We start from the raw sequence: 19,956 nt of genomic DNA, 5'->3' as shown, positions 1-19,956 counted from the left end.
TTCGGCATCAGGAGGGGGTTTACTCCCAGGAAACAATATGAAGAGTGCAAAGACACCAGGAGGCAGAGGTAGCGGCCTGTTTTGTGTGTGTGTGTGTATGTGTCTGTGTGTGTTGTATTTGTGTGTTTTAATCAAATAGAAAGCATTAGAGTTTGCAAAATCTTGAGATACATCCTTTGCTCTAAGTGTGACATTATGTTAAAACATTCATAAAGCCTTTGTATGGCCCGGTTGCTATGGGTTACCGCTCTATTGTTTATACCTTGTGCAGGCTGGAAATGCTTGCTAAAGCTAACAGCATCACCTGCTGGTGGAACCAAGTCAATATAGCTGTGAGTGTGAAGCAAGTCAAACATGCACTGCACTGCATTTGGTTATTCTCAGCAATAAATACATACAGGATGGAGTAAATGTGGCACTGTGCCTGAAGCCCTTTGTTGTGTAATATTATAACTTTTTCCCATAATTTGAGCCTAAAGAAAGAAAGAAAAAAACAATTGAAATATCCACAATGGATCAATGAATTTATATGGCAAAGTTTTTCATTATTGTGGTGCTGAGTATAACTTTTAATTTCAACATAAACACAATTTTTAATGATTTTCACTTTCGTTAAAAGTAGTGGAATGTCAAAAAAAAATTCACCTGTAGCCATTGCATAATGTTTTGCCTTGACAGCATAAATTTTTATAATTTGGCTGATCGTTTCCTTCACCTAATTGGATCCTAATTTTGGCCCACCTGCCTTATGTTTGACACCCCTGGCTCAAAGGGACTTTGAGTCTATTAACTTTCAGTAATATGTTATCACATGACTTTATCAGCTTTAGCAAAACTTGACAATACTGTTTTTGGTTAATAGTAATTGTATACAACTCAAGTACAATCACAGTAATCAGTTTTGAGAAAAGCATTATTCATCAGAGAAGAGCCGACCAACATAAGCGAACTAAAAGCACCCACTAGTGGCCACATGGGAAAACTACATCAATTTTAAATTGCTACGGTCAAAAACTTAAAAGGAAAAAAACAAAAATGAAGGGATTTTGGATTAAAATGTCATGTAAATTAGGCTTCACGTAGATTGCATATTCTACCAAAAACAATCATTCCGCTGCTTTCATATTTGGTTATGAAATATTTCATATCTGGTTTTTTTTCTAATGAACTTTGAATGCTTTAAAAAAAAAGTACCACAGTATGTGTAGAGTAAATTGATTAACTATTAACTGAAATTTTACTGAGTCTTTCAAGACCCTCATGTGATGAGCGTAATGCACCAGGAATGACATCAGGCTCACATCTGAAGACTTTTCCATCTTAACGACTCAACTCCTCTTGTAATGAGGAAAGAATTGACATGGTACATGTTACTTGTCCTGAGGCCATGTGTGGTTCATTGTAATAATGAGAAATGTAAGTGTTTTATCTGTTTCTGTAGCAGACCTTACATCATGTCATCTGTTGAGATAGGCAAGTATTGCATTGAGTTGACAGTCCTATGCTTTCACTGGTGTACCCTAGTCTGGATTCTAATATTTAAATACAGGAGCATTTGCTAATGTCTTTTTCAATTAGAGGAATGTGTTTAGCTCCACTCACTGTCTTTGTATGTCAGGTCCCTTAACATTTAGCACTGATCTGAGGAGAAAAGCTTGATGAGGTATCTACCATACTCTGGATCAAAGGTACATGCAGAAATCAAACAGTTAAGGGTGCTTTCATACCTACTAGTCCGCTAGAGTGGTTCGGTTTGGACATAAATTATTCATAAACGTTGCAGCTGTCAACTAGTTCGGTTCACATTCACACCACTTGTTTTTGCAGATGAACTATCCACTATGACCCTCCTGCCTCTTGGTGGCACTGTTCACACAATAGTGTGTTTTGGGTGGCGGAAGTGAACCCTGATTGGCCAGCATGTGTGACGTGATGTGCCGCACGGCTTGCTACGGAAGCCTCCGCCGACCAAAAAGCCTTCTCCACAACAGAGCGGACAAGACCGAGGCTGGTCAACTTTCACACCAGCAGCGGACCGCGCCGAGACCGCACCGAGACCACCTCCTCGAGGAGGTCTCGGTGCGGTTCTTTGTCCCGGACCAAAACTAACTGGTCTGCTTTCACACCAGCGCGTACGAACCGAACCTGCAGGAGTTTGGGTCTCTAGTCCGCTTCAAGCGGACCAAATGCTGTTGGTGTGAAAGCACCTAAAAGACCCCCCCAAAATCAAGCTATGTGTTTGTTACATTCAGTGGTCATACACATGAATCCATCCACAAGGCACAGAGACAATAACCATGAAACATTTTAGCTTTTGACCGATCTGGTAAGACGTCCTCAATGGTTGGAAGTGGGAAGTGACTGTGCTTTAATGCTTTGTTCAAGGGTTGACGGTCATTACATGGTCTTGGTTTGCCATTCTGCTTCTGCTCCATCCAATGGATTACAGGTCTTGCAGCCCTTCCTTCATCAGCTGCAGAAGCTTCATTGTCCATTTTGGATTTTCCTTCAAGATGCCATGTCTCGTGAAGACATCAGCAGAATCTGTCCCACTGCTCACTGTTGTCGTCTACGGCCATAGTCTCATTGTCACGCAGCACCATCCACATCCACTACCAGGAACTCCTCTTCATTTCTTGGATTTCTCCCTTTTAGCTTGCATTTCTTCACTGGCCTGAGCTTTTGGTGTACCTTTTAACACACTGATGATGTGATCTAGCTTTGTGCCTTTTAAGATTTATTAAAAAAACAGAAATTAACTAGGTCAAAGCTTTCAACATGGACTTCAGCAGTCCCCACTGTCTGACATTACAGACGGACTATTAGACTGAGACTGGCTCAGCGGACTAAAACACTCCATTAGCAAAAGCTCAAAGGGTGAAACAGATTGTCGGTGCAGAGTGAAGGAGCTGATTTGAGTGTTTTCCTTTCGGGTTAGGGTTTAGGGTGTGGGCACTGGTTTTCTCCAGCTTCTTGTGTTTTCTCAAGCAGCCTTAAAAATATGGAATTATGTGTGTTTTTAAAATCAACCAAATGTATGAATATGGGTCACTATCTGTCTTTCTTCATTTCAGTCTCTTATATACTTAATTACGTTCCAAAATAATGTCATTTATTATGTTTCAGTTAGAGAGTTCATCTTACAACATCAATAAACCTGTAGACAAGAGCACGACGGTATTCAGAGGCATGATGTCGGGAAAGTGTTGACTGGACTGTTGAATTATATATGCATTGATGCACTGCTGACATTTTTAAAGAAATAGAAAATCCTCTTAAAAAGGTATTTTGTAATGTTATTCAAGGCCTCGAGACACAGGTCACCAAAGAGAGCAGAGCCTGCCTGCAGGAGTGCGCCCCAGTGAGGAAGAATTCAGCAGCCTTTAGTCATACACACAGCGACAGAGGAGGGGAGGGTGAGGTACACTGGAATGCAACTTATCAAACACGAGGGGGAGAAAGACACAATGGAGCAACAGTCCCACATGGATCCCAGAAAAACTTAGCTGTTATTCACAAAAGGATATCATGGAGACGAGCTGAAAGTGCAGACAGATCAATTTGACATGTGATTTGACTGTTAAAGCAAAGAACAATATGATAGACAAAATATAGAAAGAACATTGTGACATTTTATTTTTCCATAACATCTGCTACTGAATATTTCTTCCTTTAATTTGTTATTGCTGTTTCACTTTTTGTTGGACACTTTCTAAAAGTCGTATAACTCAGGGGTTGTTTGCTGATCTCCTACACAGACTGATGGCTTTAAACTCCTCTGCGATCTCCAGCATCGTCTTTCCTTTAGTCTCCGGCACTATGAAGAAGGTGTAAAGAGAAGCCAGCAGGCATACACAGGCAAACAGCACAAAGCTGTAGGAGCCCAGATAGATCTGTGAGAGAAATTAAGAGGAAAACGTCACAAGATGTTTCATCAGTACAGTTTGATTCCCAATGATGCTCAAATGTTTGGTTCATTTTCAGACTGGGTTCACTCACAATCAGAAATGGAAAGGCAAAGCCCAAGACTGCCATTCCCAGACAACCAAGCATTCCTATGATGACAAACGCTGCCAGCCGATCAGACTGGACAAACAGTTCACCAATGAGAGGGCTTGTAGCCGCCCCTGTGTCAACCAGAATTCGGGTTACAGAGGATTGGACTATTTATCTTCTGCAGACAAATATCTGAACTTAAAGCATTTTTCACTGTGTCATGCAAAGAATATGAGCATAAGGCATAAACTGCAAAGCACATACCAGGTCCTCCAGAGTGGAACACAATGATGAGGATGATCAAAGCAGCAGAAACATATGAAACCCAGGAACTCGAACCCTGTTTGAACGACATCTTAGAAACTGTATGTACAGCACTGTCATGCAGAGTAAATCCAGGATTACCTTCAGATTGAGCAGAACTGTGACCAACACCCAGCCACAACACATGGCACCAAAACCCCCACAAATCAATGGCCGCCTCCCAAAACGGTCTATAAGAAGACTCTAGATAGGCAGAGACAGACAGACAAGTATGTATGACTGTGAATGAGCAAATTTAAACTTGAACTGTTATGTCCCACAGATATAAAATTGTTGTTTGGTATCATGGAGTATTAGATTTGGTAGCTCACTTAAAGGTGCATTAAGGAGTTTTAAAACCTTAAAAATACTTATTTTCCACTATAAATCTGTTACACATTTTTAATGACGTGTACAATGTGCCCTGACATATTCATTACAAGTACCTCTAACAGCGCTAAATTGTCACTTGAAAGTTGCAGTGCTGGTCCGACACCAGAGTTTTTTTGGGGAGAATTTGAAAGGAATGACGTAATGCGCGCTCCGGCTGGATAGGTTTCATTATGTCCGCCATTACTCCGCCAGATGCTTAGTGAGCAACAACTGAGCAGGATCTTCCAGAAAGTAAGAAAAGATTGGCTTCTGGCACTGCCACAGCTCCAGCACAGACTCCACCAAGTAAAAGAAACTTAAATCTTACTTGAGCGCTTCTAAACGAGCGAAGACGGAGGCCCCTCTTCCGTGCACGCGAGCCACAGGGACGAGTTTTTCACTAAGCTGCGTTACGCTGAAGGCCTGCGGGGGGCGCTGTTTCACATAAAACGTGCAAACTCCTTAAGGCACCTTTAAGGTAAGAGGTGAATTTAAAAAAATAAAACCAAAAATATTTTGAGTTGGTTGGTGAAGGGAGGTTTAACATAATTGAACATTAACGCCTCAGATGTCGACTCACGGTTGACATGGAAACGATAACTTCACACATGAGAAGACCAAGGGAAATGTAGCGTATCTTGTCCTCTGGTATACCTGCCCCCATGAAGATGACAAAGGAGAAGTTGTGGATCTGAGATAGAGGGAAAAAAGAGGTGTGATGTTACAAAAGGTGATAAAACTTGAAGAAAGAAGGCATACTTCATTGATCATTGGGAGAAATTACTTCTTTGCATTCAGCCCATCTAATTGATAGTTAACCTTAATTTGTGGAAGTCAGAAAAGATAAGACAGAGAGGAGTTCAGTTGATCTTCAATACAGTACATCAACCTGGTAGCTTCAGTCTTTATTTATTCCATCTCTGTCTCTTAACAGTTAACGTGCACACCACAAACTATACATAATAAGCCACAACTGCCCAGATATATCTAATCAGTTGTCTTTTTTCTAAAATCACACATCTTTGACGTGCAGCTATTAGGACTGATCTCTGTTCTACATCGACGACACGGAGGAAAACACATCGCCGCGTCTCCGTTCCCGAGCGCCGGGCTCGGTTGCACTGCGGTCCGGAAGCCGCCGTGCTCCTCTCCCGGACAAGCGGGAGTCCTGCTGGACAAGCACCACACGCTATTGACACGCAGCGGCAGGGAGGAAACCCTGCCACGCCTGTGAGTATCATCGTCGTCCGGGGTGGTGCTCACTACAAGGCCGAGAGCTTGGAGTCGCTTGGTTCTCGCTTGGTGCTTTGTGCTGGCCCAGTCTGTGTATGTGGCAGGTACCACCGTACTCCAGCTAGCAGCTAACACCGGGCTCCAGCTAACATCGGGCTCCAGCTAACACCGGGCTCCAGCTAACATCGGGCCCCAGCTAACACCGGGCTCCAGCTAACATCGGGCTCCAGCTAACACCGGGCTCCAGCTAACACCGGGCTCCAGCTAACACCGGGCTCCAGCTAACATCGGGCTCCAGCTAACACCAGGCTCCAGCTAACTCCGGGCTCCAGCTAATATCGGGCTCCAGCTAACACCAGGCTCCAGCTAACTCCGGGCTCCAGCTAACATCGGGCTCCAACTAACATCTGGCTCCAGCCAGCAGCAGACCACCGGGCTCCAGCTAACAGCTACCATCAAGCTTATGCCAGCGGTGAGCTACAGTTACACTGCACAAGAACATGCCACCAAAAAAGAATGCAGCATCTGCTGAGGACATTGAAGAGATCAAAACATCACTGGAAATACTGACAGAAGAAGTAACTGTAATCAGGCAACAGCAAAAACAAATATTGAAGTTAGCAGAGGATGTAAAAACTCTGCAGCTGCTCAATAATGAGAAGGACAAAAAAATTAAAATGTTAGAGAACAGGGTTGAGGATTTGGAACAATACAGCAGAATTAATGATGTCAATGTCACAGGGCTTAACATCAAACCAAGATCTTATGCCAGGGCTGTTACTGGTTCCAGTGGAGATGTTCAGAGTGAGCAAGATGAAGAATCTGTAGAGCAGCAGGTGATAACCTTTCTACATGCAAAAGGACTCAATGTGGACAAAAACCATATTGAGGCCTGTCATCCTCTTCCACAAAGAAACAAACAAACAAAACCGGCCATAATACTACGCTTCACAAACAGAAAACAAAAGAATGGCCTGCTTAAACAAGGTAAAAGACTAAAAGGAACAGATGTTTTCTTAAATGAGCATCTAACAAAAAAGAATGCAGAACTTGCACGAGAGGCCCGTTTCTTGAGGAAACAAAAGAAAATATCAGCTACATGGACCTCAAATTGTAAGATTTTTGTCAGGTCAAATGGTAGTCCAGAAGAGGCAAGAGTAACGATAATTAAAAGTATAGATGATCTACAGAAATACAGAGCATAAATGTTCACCTTGATATATGGACCAAAGAAGATAAGAGGTTGAATACACTACATCATAGAATAGAATAGAATAGAATAGACTTTATTGTCATTGCACGGGGGGGTACAACGAAATTACATGGGAGCTCATATAAAGCTACAATTCACCTCGATTAAAAAGTCAAGGACAAGAAAACTTAGGAAAGACATCAGAGACAAAACAGAAAACAACACAGACATTAGGTAACAACAGAAAAAATACAAGGGCAGATATAATTTGCATAACACATGGACACTTAGACTGAATCATGGACACTCATATAGACACAAACAGTGACAAAATTTACAACATGGAAGCGGACATCACTGATACCATACTAACGCCAGGGAGATGTGATTATTTTACTGTTCAGCAATTCAATAACAGAACAGATATGGTGTCGGATGAGGCATTTTCCATCATTCACTTTAACAGTCAGAGTCTAAAACGGAAATTACCAAAAATTAATGAGCTTTTTGCTGATATCAAACAATCATTTAAAGTGATTGCTGTGACGGAAACCTGGTTAAAAGAGATTCATATTGATAAAGTTCAAATCAAAGGTTATAATCTGTTTTATGCAAATAGGGTGGAAAAAGGAGGTGGAGGAGTAGCCCTTTATGTAGATGAAAATCTGCATAGTAAAGTCATTGAAATGAAAACTGTAATTATTCCAAACTTAATGGAAGTGCTCACAATTGAGATCATCAGCGATATTGGCAAAAATATACTTGTTAGTTGTGTTTATAGACCACCTGGGCCTGGTATAGAGCTGTTCACAGACAAAATTCTTGAATTGTTTGCAGATGTTAAAAATAAAACAATTATAGTCTGTGGTGACTTCAACATTGATCTGGGTAATAATGCAGCGTCAAATGACTTTAAAAATTATATGCAAATGGCAGGACTATGTCCTATGATTACAAAGCCAACTAGAATTACTACCCATAGCGCAACCATCATTGATAACATATACACAACTTTACATGGAGACATAATTAGTGGCATTCTTATGACCGATGTGAGTGATCACCTACCTGTATTTACTATTTTAAAAAAATTGTGCATTACCCCTGAACGAGAAAAAATTTCAATTTTTATACGAGACAAATCCAATAAAGCCATTGAGGCATTCAGAGAGGATTTAAAGAAACAAAATTGGGATCAAGTTTATACAGGAGATTTAAATAATGCCTACAACACTTTCATGGAGATACTTATTAATTTATACAACAAAAATTGCAAAATAACCAAAGTTGCTTGTGTCGAGAAAAATACTATTAATAACCCATCGATGACAAGTGGTCTGAAAAACGCCTGTAAGAAAAAAAATTATCTCTACAGAATGTTTCTCAAACTAAGAACAAAAGAAGCCGAGGTTCGGTATAAAAAATATAAAAATAAACTGATATCAATTCTAAGACGACAGAAAAAGGATTACTACACAAAATTAATAGAGAAAAGCAAAAATAGTACAAAAAACACATGGAGTGTAATTAACACAGTCTTGCACAAAGGCAAGGTTAAACCCATAATTCCAAACCATATAACCAAAAACAAAATAGACATTTTTGAAAAACAGGACATTGTAGAGGAATTTAATAATTACTTTGTGAATATAGGAAAAAATCTATCTCAAAATATCCCAGACGAAAACATAAATAGTGGAATAATACAAAATAATGAATAATGAACGTAGCATCTTTCTTGAGCCTGTACAAGCAAATGAAATATTCAGTATTGTTCGTAAATTTCCAAATAAAAATTCCAATGACTATACAGACATGAACATGTCACTGATAAAACAAATAATAGATGTCGTGATTGAACCCTTTAAATACATATGTAACTTGTCATTTACCACAGGAACATTTCCAGAGAGTATGAAAATAGCCAAAGTAATTCCACTTTTCAAAAAAGGAAATAAAAATGATGTCTCCAATTACAGGCCTATATCGTTACTTCCTCAGCTCTCAAAAATTTTAGAAAAATTATTTGTGATCAGATTAAATAAATTTATTGTTAAACACAACATTTTAAGTAACAATCAATATGGATTTCGGACTAATCACTCAACCGCCACAGCAATTATGGAACTGGCAGAAGAAATTACAAATGCAATGGACAAGAAACGTTTCTTAGTAAGTGTCTTCGTAGATCTTCAAAAAGCGTTTGATACTCTAGATCATGACATATTGCTGTATAAATTATATAAGTACGGTATAAGAGGTGTTGCTCACAAATGGGTCAAAAGCTATTTAAAAGACAGAAAACAATTTGTTCAAATCAACGATATAAAATCTAAAAATGGAAACGTAACTTGTGGGGTTCCTCAAGGATCCGTCCTTGGACCAGTACTCTTTCTTCTTTATATCAATGACATTGACACTGCTTCCAGCTTATTGAAATGCATCTTGTTTGCGGATGATACTACTTTGTATTATGCTGGAGACAATATAAATGAAGTATTAGAAATTGTAGAAAAAGAGTTTCAGAATGTTATAAAATGGTTCAACACTAACAAACTATCTTTGAACATCAGTAAGACCAAATATATGATTTTCAGTTACAGAAGGACAGACGTTGACACAACACTGACAGTGGAAGGTATAGAGATCGAGAGAACAAATGAAATTAAGTTTTTAGGTGTATTGCTGGATGAACAACTAACATGGAAATCCCATATAGAGTACGTTAAAACTAAGATTTCTCAAACCATTGCTGTTCTGTACAAATTGAAAGAGTGACTTCACAATAATTCTTTGTTTCTGTTGTACAATTCATTGATTATACCATATCTGACCTACTGCGTTGAAGTCTGGGGAAATGCTTGTAAGACCTACATTGAACCACTCTTCCTTTTACAGAAACGAGCGATTCGTGTGGTGAATGGAAGTGGTTACAGAGACCACACGAACCCAATATTTATAAAATTGAAATCCTTAAAAATTAAAGAATTGGTAGAACTCAACCTTCTTAAAACAATGTATAAAGCTCACCGGAAAAAATTACCATTTAATTTACAGAATAGATTTGCAAAGCGAGACAGTCAATATAGATTAAGAGGCACTGAAATTTTCAAACGAACGGAATCAAGAACCAAATTGAAAGAAAGATGCATCACAACAAAAGGAATCAATTTATGGAATAAACTTGACAGTGAAATTAAGAGGTCTCAGTCCATTCACATCTTCAAGAAATGTTTAAAAGCACAGTTATTGGGAGGGTACGACTCTGTTTTAAAGAATGGTCAAACTTAGAATGATTGTTTCTTTTGAAAATATTTCATTAAGGTTTTTTTTTTTTTTTTTTTGTATTTACACTTGGGAAATGGTTGTATTTGATCTGCAATTATTTGTGAAATGGTCGTATTTGTATTTTGATTTAGTGAAATGGTTGTATTGAATTTTGCTTTTTTTTTTTGTGATATGTTAACAAATCTTGACAAATTGTCATTTATTTTATGTTGATAGGGGCAGACATCATAAGTCTCACTTCTTTCTGTTCCTTTTCATTTCTTTCTTTTAAAAAAGAATGAAACAAATAAAATCAATCAATCAATCAATCAATCAATCAATCAATATCACATAGGAAAAACAAGACTCGCTCTCACCACGAACATGCCTGACAGATTGTTGAACAAGAAGATGCAGACTGCAGTGACCAGCTGCCATCGGACAGTCCTGTCCTTCATCAGCTGCAGGGGGGTTTTTGGGTGAGCTGCTTCAATGGCTGCCTGCTCAACCAACATCTCGTCCATTTCCTGTCTGTAGTCACCTGGACCCCACAAACTTTGCAGAGCTAAAGAGAGTGCATTAACAAAGGGAGACAAAAAGAAACTGCGCCCACTTTCTAGAATACCAATAGCACCTACATGTGCTGTAATTCTGACATTTGTGAAAGAGCAATATGAATATATTGTGAAGCTCAGCCAGTAGAACAAATTGGTTCCAGTGGAAACACACCAACCTTTTCTGCAAGCTTCCTCATCTCCTTTCTCTATGAACAAATATCTGGGCGATTCGGGGAAAAATGGAAACACCACAACATGAGCCACTAAGAAACATGCTGGGAAGGTGAGAGCGACGATCCACAGGTCCTCAGTGCCAAAGATTTCACTGAAAAAAACCAAATGAAATGTTGTGGTGAAGTTTTACCAAAAAATATGATTGTAACTACGGTTCTAAGAATCCAGAAGGCGGAGCCGAAAGCGCGCAATTCAAGTATGCATACCAACAATGTCACCTGTGATCTCTGGATGAAACTAGAAAGGTATTAATTTCTGGTGTCACCACAGATCCAGCTCCTACAGAATCTTCTTATGTGACCTCGGGGATTCTGAGTGACCGAGTGCTCTGGCGTTCATCCGGGATTGATGGAACTATAGTTAAATTTGTAACTTTTGTTCTATTTCATCCCTCCTGACTGCCAGAAGACAGTGCTGAAAGCTCGGAATGACGTATCCCAGTTTAGTCACGAGGAATCCCAGAGACCAGTAGTCCAAGTCGGTACCCCCTTTTTGGGGCAGCCCCAGATGTGGACACGACCTCGATGGAGTGGCAGCATACAGCCGATGGTAGAGTAGAGGGCGATTCGCCACCTGGTAAGTTATACATGATCCAATAAGATAAGCCCTGCATGGAGAGAGCAGAGCCTTTGTTAGAGCTGCCATAACAGACAAGAGCTGTTTGAATGTATGAATGCCTGTGGTAGTCAAAAGAGCTCTGTCCCATCTCCAGGAATGCTCGATGGGGAGTCATACTGTTCGAGCATCATAGGTTGAGAAAAGACAGAAAAACAGAACCAAAGGAAAAAAAACCAAAACCAGTTTGGGGTTCTTGGCTGTGCCATATTGCTGCCACATACACTTTCAGGGTAGATGGAGACCAACTTCCAGAAAACTTCCAGAAAAAAACTGCAAGAAGTCAAGTCCACTGGGACCGGGCAAAGCACAGTGTCCTCGATGCAAATGTTGCACCACTTAACAACTTCCACCTGTGTTCGTGCTGCAGCCAGGTGGATGGCGTATTAGTATTCAAAAAGGTCTGCCTGACCAGCTGGCCTCCATACAGCTGCCCAACAGTGACTCGGGGGGCGGTGGCAGCCTTCACGTGAAAACCCCTGGTGAGAGAGAGAACCCGAAGAGACAGGGGACGGCATGAGAACTACTGCCTATACCCCTGGGTCAAAGTGGAAGTCACCCAGGGGCGTGACGCACGGGCAGCCCAGGGACTTCATGGGCTGCTGGCCTGCTAACCAAGAAGGGGTAGATCGAACTCCTTGTGAGAGTCGAGCAGCCTCATGCGCTACATTAGGCCACCGGACCATAGCAGAAAAATGGGAGCAATGCTGCCCTTACAGTCACGCTAATGAGCAAAGTGCTTGAGCAATACTCGTCCTCTCTCCTCCTCCTTCTCTCCGTCCAGTCTGGGTGCTTGGAACACACACTCAACCTTTCTCCAGAGGGAGACAGGGACACACACACACACACACACACACACACACACACACACACACACACACACACACACACACACACACGTACTGATTGTTCGTGCATGCTTCAGTTCTGTTCTTAAATGTGTCTCACTTTAAACAGTGTATTACCCTGTAATTGATCAATATTACGAACTCACAGTTAAAGATCTGTAATTTAAACAAATTAATAAATTAATAATATTACTCAAAGTGATCAATTACCTTTGGGAATTCTTACTTAATGGTAATTTAACACTAATTACCAAGTGAAAACCCCAACAATGATGTGTACATACCTCAGTCCTAAAAGCCCTCCGATCACTTTGCCAAGTGAGAAGAAGTTTGAGTATGTTAGAGTTACTCTGCCTCTGATGTTCTTGGGTGAAATTTCTGTTAGATATGTCAGATGGAGGCAACACCCCAAACCTGCAGTTTAGATCAGAAAAAACATCATTATTCAGAATGTTTTACGCAAAAAATTAGTTCAATTATTTCAAAGAGTGTAGAGGTGTACCTGCTCCAAAGCCAAAGAGAAGCCGTGCAATGATGATCATTTCAAAAGATTTGGAGATTTTGCTTGTCAGCATGATGATGGCTGCAATGATTGAAATGCAGCTGCCACAGATCACTCCCTTTTTTCTGACAAAGAAGAACAAAACACTTGATGTATTTGCAGGCAGTAAAACTTTGTCATTCAGTGTCATCCTCACCTTCCCAGGTTTCCTGCTATGAATTTAAAACTCCAAGAACCAAAGAGTCCACCGACAGGGTACGAGGAAACAATAAGAGACCAGATCATTCTGACCTTCTCTGAAGGGGGGGTCTCTTCATATCTCTCATACCAGCTGCTGTTGATGAAGTGCTTTATGAACTACAGGAAAGGTTGTAGACAATTATTTTAAATGGATAAAGTACATATATCACACAATGAGCTTTAATTTGACAAAAGGTCTCTCACTGGAGTGGGAGAACTCAGTGCAGTTGCGTGGTAGCCACTTTGAAAGTTTGCTCCAATCCCCAAGACAATGACAAGGAGTAGAGCATTGCCACGAGTCTGAAGGACAGAATAGACAAGAAGTAACACAAATATTTTTTTTTCTCAGCTTTGTTTCATTGTCATGCCCTGTGCCCCTGCGGCCATGTGGGGGCGCTCGGGTCCTGATTTTGTGTTTGTCTGCCCTCATGTTCTCCTGCCTGGTCACCTGCCTGCTCCTCTTGCTCTCCTGTCTGGTCTCGTTAACTCCCTAATGTGCTGCACCTGTCCTGTCCTCTTTATAAGCCCTGCTCTCCTAGTGTGTCTGGTCGGCTCCTTGTGGGTCTGTCTGCGTGCTTCCGTGTCTCTGCCTGCACCTCAGCTTTGCTTGCCTAGTGTTCCGGAATCCTGTGTTCGTGGCAATAAAAGACCTTTGAACTCCCCCTGGCTGCCTGTATCATGATATCTGTATCATCCTCAACCTCGTGTTTGAGTTTGAGAGGAGTTCGAGGGTTAAGTGCACTGTCTCGGCTATTCCCAGGACTGTGAGAGACTGTCCTCCTCTAGAAAACGAACACAGTGGTTAATTCATGCCTCAAATTACAACCACGGGGTACGTTTTTAAAACCAAGCGCTCCCTAGTGGTCATGCAAATGTCACAGATACCAGGACTGTTTTTTTTTTTATTTTGGTTTTTAGCGGAGGGAGTTGCACAAGGGATACAGTCAAGTCGGCACCACTCCAAGTCGGCCCCGGCCAACTCGGCACCACCCCGGGATACAGTCAACTCGGCATCAAGCCAAGCCGGCATCAAGCCAAGTCGGCCTCGCGGGCGGGGGGGGGGGGGGCTCTCGAGTGGCCGAGTTGGTCGGTGCGGACTTGACTGTAAGCTGCTTACCAACTCGGCCAAAAGCGTCTTTCTTTTTTTTTTAATCACGATGGTGGATAATGTACCTGGGAGCTTCATGTTTGACGTCCGAGTAGCTTAGCTACAAGCGCGCAGCGCGCAGCGGCTGTCTGGTCATGTGACCGGTCCCAAGGCATTCTGGGAATCGTAGTGCAGCGATGCCGGCTGCGCCGTGACGATTTGCAGTTTTTTTTCGTGCCGGCAGCGCCGCTTCTCCTCACGTAGCAGGCAGGGGACTGGAGTACAAACTGTGTGGTTATGGTGACTGACAGGTTAGAGGTGGAGAATGGACCTGGAGCTTCATGGTTGACGTCCTGTTTCAACCGAGTAGCTTAGTTACGAGCGCACAGCGCGAGCGGCTGTCTGGTCACGTGACCAGATCATGTGACCGGCATGTGATCCGCGAACGCCGCATGATCAAACCAGTCGCCTGCATTATAATTTTATTGTAATGTTCTCCACCCCTGAAGTTTGGTCAGCCAGTACAATTAGATTTACAATTAGATCTAAAACATGTAGGGTCACCGCTCCTGAGGACTGGAGTTTGACACGTGATTTAAATGTATACATGACGACCGTCATTTCAGTGAAATGAAATGTATATAATATTTTACCGGAGGGCTACGTTTATGAGCTTATGAACGCCAAGAAACCACATGAACAGCTTAACATGTACTACTGGTAATCGTTTGATATTACAGTCCCAGTTGCTATTACTGTTGACGCACACTAGATGGCGGGCAAACAACATTTACAACAAAATACATGCTTTTGCAAATGACAATGTTTGTTAAAGAAAAGAATAATGACTGATAAACTAACAATGTTGATCAGAAATGAACAAATCAGCATAAGCATAATGCAATACAGGTATTATGTTGTGGTTGGGATGCAATACAGCAAGTATGATCGAGTTCGTCATGCAGCTTCGGTCTTCCTAGGTTTCCACTGATTGGGTAAAAATAAATTAATTGTACTGGCTGACCAAACTTCGGGGGTGGAGAACATTACAATAAAATTATAATGCAGGCGACTGGTTTGATCATGCGGCGTTCGCGGATCACATGCCGGTCACATGATCTGGTCACATGACCAGACAGCCGCTCGCGCTGTGCGCTCGTAGCTAAGCTACTCGGTTCAAACAGGACGTCAACCATGAAGCTCCAGGTCCATTCTCCACCTCTAACCTGTCAGTCACCATAACCGCACAGTTTGTCCTCCAGTCCCCTGCCTGCTACGTGAGGAGAAGCGGCGCTGCCGGCACGAAAAAAACTGCAAATCGTCGCGGCGCAGCCGGCATCGCTGCACTACGATTCCCAGAATGCTTTGGGATCGGTCACATGACCAGACAGCCGCTGCGCGCTGCGCGCTTGTAGCTAAGCTACTCGGACGTCAAACATGAAGCTCCCAGGTACATTATCCACCATCGTGATTAAAAAAAAAGAAAGACGCTTTTGGCCGAGTTGGTAAGCAGCTTACAGTCAAGTCCGCACCGACCAACTCGGCCACTCGAGAGCCCCCCCCCGCCCCGCGAGGCCGACTTGGCTTGATGCCGACTTGGCTTGATGCCGAGTTGACTGTATCCCGGGGCGGTGCCGAGTTGGCCGGGGCCGACTTGGAGTGGTGCCGACTTGACTGTAAACCGTTGCACAATAGTTACATTTGACCACAAACACAATTCTCTGCAATTAAATACTTCAGTTTGACCTGGAGTTGATCTTCCAGACTGCTAAAGGCTCAGAGTGTGAAGGTCACAGACCCTGATTCCCCCATTGTCGTCAAGGGGGTTGATCTGACACACCCCAGAGAATTTGGCAGGAGAGCCACATGCTGTTGCTGGTGGCCCCCTTTTCTACTCGGCTCAGGCATGGTTTCTCACACTGCACAGACTCTCTTGCAACAAACCTCACTGGCTCTGCTTTTACGTTGCCTACTGGAAGGCTCAACTGGATGGTGAGTAGTTATACGGAGTCTGTCAGGTGGACCATCATGACTGCCTGAGTGCCATCCAACCGGCTGCAGTATGACAGTAAGTGGAAAGTTGTTAAGTGGTGCAGAATCCACAGGTAGGACCTGGTGCTTTGCCTGGTCCCCGCAATCTGGGATACTTGTAGGCTCCTCTGAGGGGAAGTCACCCTCCATCTACCCGGAGGGTGTATGTGCCAGCAATATCTGCCCGGCTTGATAGAGTTGCAATACCACAGTGGGAACCATGACCTGGCTTCCGCTTTCTTGAGAGGGCTCTGAGCACTTAGTGCTGAATGATATGTGTCAGCCTCCCCCATAAGCCCTTGGATACAGTGGGTACTATGCAAGATTGCTTTGTGTATGAGGCCAAAATGAAAACCTGCTGTGTGCTTTGCTTGCAACTGATTTGTTCATCACTGTCACGCCCGGTGCCCCTGCCGCCTGATGGGGGCGTGTGGGTCCTGCTTTGTGTTTGTCTGCCCTCTTGTTCTCTTGCCCCTCGTTATTGCCCTAATGGGTATCACCTGTCCTGCCCTCTTCTTAAGCCCTGCTGCCCTGGTGTGTTGTGTCGGTTTGTACTGTCACGTTGCGCAGGCAGCCAGGTTGATCCAAAACGTCTTTATTCAGAAACATGCGGATCACAGGAACACGAAGCAAGCTGAGGTGCAGGCAGGAACACAGAGCACGTGGAAAGGGGGGACACGGGGACCCACCAAGTTCCACAGGCGGGTGGAGCACCGCCACTGTCTGGATGAAGTCCTTAGGCGGGAGGCATGCCGCTTCACCAAACTCAATGCCTGCTGGGTCCAGTGGCGATTGGTTCGTACTGTCCTGTCCCTGTTTCTGCTCGGTGCAGTTCCGCTCCTGTCCCATTCTCCGTCAAGTTTCCATCCCCGTCTGAGTCTGGTTTCCATCCTGTCCTGTCTGCCCGCCATCCTCGTTGTGTGCCAGGAGGCGCACATTGGAGGGGGGGTTACTGTCACGCCTGATGCCCCTGTCGCCTGATGGGGGTGCTCGGGTCCTGTTTTGTGTTTGTCTGCCCTTTTGTTCTCTTGCCCCTCGTTAATGCCCTAATGCGTATCACCTGTCCTGCCGTCTTCTTAAGCCCTGCTGCCCTGGTGTGTCGTGTTGGTTCGTTGTGGGTCTGTCCGCGTGCTCTGTGTTCCTGCCTGCACCTCAGCTCAGCTTGCCTCGTGTCCCTGTGATCCGCATGTTTCTGAATAAAGATGTTTTGGATCAACCTGGCTGCCTGCGCGTGGGTCCTTCCACCTCACACCGTGACACACTCACTGTATTAAAGTTTACAGTCGGTGACGTGTTCAAGTGGGAGGCTTGTAAAGCATTCGTTGTCATCACTTTGGCTTAATATCTTGCATATTGTGCCTAGCAATGATGTTTTAAATCACTGAGCTATATTGCTGTGAGTGCATGCATGGTGTGGTGTGCACATATTTACAGTGGAAAGAAAAGTACAGGTACTAAATTCTTGAGCACTCTCACTGAAAGATGGAGCTCCCCAATACCAACTGCTAAAAAAAAAAAAAAAAAAAAAAAAAAAAGCTCTCTGGCACCGCTACTGTCTAACCTTGCCGGCAAGCTGAATTCTCGTGGTATTTGTTCACACAAACGAGAATCCATCTTGCACCGCTAACGCTAATGGACTCGGGCTCTGACTTTTTTCGGTCGGACCAATCATGCGTCGTTTAGGGCGGGACATGAAGCTTTGGAGGAAGCGACGGACCGCTAATAATAATGGCATGGCTAGCGAAAACAATGGATGTACCGACAGCGATTAAATCTGTTTTGGATGAATCCTCTATTGCGTCTTTGAAAAACGATTAGCAAGAGGTTTTTTCTTTGCAGTGATTGGCTGAAACCAAACATGGTTAGGTGGGCGCACTGTGTCCTTCCGTCCAATGAACGCAAAGAGTTCTACCGCAAGTCCCCCCTCCCCCGAACGGATTTGCTGAGTGAAATCCCAGATTGACATGTGAAGCAATTTGTTGCTGCACATGTGAATATGGCTTTTGCCAGGTTAGCTACTGTCTGGGAAAGGTCTACGCTGATTCTGGAGCAAATAAAGCACAGCAGCTTTAAGTTTTTAATGCTCCTCTCTTGTGGAAGAAACTTCCCAAAGACCTGACGTCTGCTCAAACTTTTGGCTTATTTAAATCATGGCTGAAAATATTAATCATTCTAATTTTTCACTATTTGAAATGCATTTTATGAGGTTCATTTAAAATTGCAACACAAAAACTATTTACTAACCTGTTTTCATTGACTGCTATCTAAATGTTTCTATGCTTAATATTTTGTTTGTTTTTTATGGGTTTTATGTATTTCTTTGCCATTGTGAAGCACTTTGAATTGCCTTTGATTTAAGCACTGCTATACAAATATACTTGCTTTGCCTTGCCTCAAACAAGAATGTGTCCTTTTTCTACCCCTATTTCCAGTCCTGGGATGTGATGATCAGAAGGTGACTTAAAGTGATTAATTTATAGCAGCCCTGTCTCGCTATTGCAGTTGGAACACTTTCCTTCTGTGTTGAAACTCATGTCTAATCTCTGTTTCAGGTCACATTAGGGTCTGCATTTGGGTTCTATCATTGTTTTTGACACTTTTTCAATAACTTCAGAGGCACTCATAACAGGAAATAAAACTTGACAAAAGAAATAAACAAACAAGAAATACATTACTACCATTTCTGTAATGTGATTATCAGGGAAAGAATATTCAAGCCATTTTTTAAGTTTGAGAATTATGCAGGTGGAAGCTCACAATGTATCCACTTATAGTGTTGGGATGTGATGAATAAGATTCAGCAGCTTCAAACAAAGTTAGTATTGTCATCATTACTGCTGAAAGATACGAGTAGAAGATTTACGTGAGGGTCATATTTGAAAGAAATCAATTCTCAAATAAAATGACCTTCTTATAAATGTCAGAGATTCAAAAAGCAACTTTGTAACAAAGTGTAATGCTGAAACTGAACCTTCCTTCAAACTCGTTTGAATTAAAAAAAAAAAAGCAATACCAGAAAAAAAAGCAATTCTGCTAATTACATCACTGTGAAATGATCTTTAAATATAGCAACTAATAGAATCAATAATATATTTTAAAAAAAGAAAGAAAAAACCTACCATCTGTTGACGCAAACTCTCCATTTTCCGTCAACCAGCAGAGACCACAAGGATCACGTGCAAGGACACTGGTGTGCACAGTTACAGTGGTGTTTCAGTTTGAAGACTGGATTTAAAATGAGTGTCTTTCAAGTTGTGCAGGAGAGTGATCAAAAGGCTCCAGGACTGTACCTTTGACGCAAATTATTATAAAACTAACAAATAACCACTACTGGTTACTGGACTGTGTGTGTTACATGTTGTATTCAACATTCACTCGAGTAGTTCATTTTGACTAACATGAGATGAGCAAATGATAATGTTGTAAAACAGTATGAAAGCAGTAAGATGCATGCCCAAAAGCATTTGCAATTTATTGGA

At 42.4% G+C, this 19,956-nt stretch overlaps 1 protein-coding gene across 1 annotated transcript; it reads right to left on the bottom strand.

The window, feature by feature from the left end:
* Positions 1–3,728: 3,728 nt before the first annotated feature.
* On the bottom strand, positions 3,729–19,617 carry LOC115387978 (solute carrier family 2, facilitated glucose transporter member 5-like). The gene is made up of 12 exons (XM_030090886.1): positions 19,597–19,617; positions 13,564–13,659; positions 13,316–13,476; positions 13,120–13,244; positions 12,902–13,031; positions 11,097–11,245; positions 10,741–10,928; positions 5,252–5,362; positions 4,402–4,503; positions 4,261–4,336; positions 4,000–4,127; positions 3,729–3,893 (listed from the first exon to the last, which is right to left on the bottom strand). The coding sequence occupies exons 1-12, from the start codon at positions 19,597–19,599 to the stop codon at positions 3,729–3,731; spliced, it is 1,434 nt and encodes a 477-aa protein (XP_029946746.1). The 5' UTR covers positions 19,600–19,617.
* Between the last annotated feature and the right edge of the window lie 339 nt (positions 19,618–19,956).

The sequence above is a fragment of the Salarias fasciatus genome, chromosome 5 (assembly GCF_902148845.1).
Source record: "Salarias fasciatus chromosome 5, fSalaFa1.1, whole genome shotgun sequence".
Lineage (NCBI taxonomy): Eukaryota > Metazoa > Chordata > Actinopteri > Blenniiformes > Blenniidae > Salarias > Salarias fasciatus.
The sequence above is the reverse complement of the archived record's forward strand: the minus strand, read 5'-3'. Positions and strand labels throughout refer to the sequence as shown.

Bases quoted from the DNA above. Each gene is read 5' to 3' on its own strand.
- LOC115387978 (XM_030090886.1), bottom strand. The intron at 11,246-12,901 runs GTATGTACACAT...GGTTTTTTTCAG, and splicing joins GGAGGGCTTTTAGGACTGAG to TGAAATCTTTGGCACTGAGG. The intron at 3,894-3,999 runs GTGAGTGAACCC...TTTCTCTCACAG, and splicing joins TTGCCTTTCCATTTCTGATT to ATCTATCTGGGCTCCTACAG.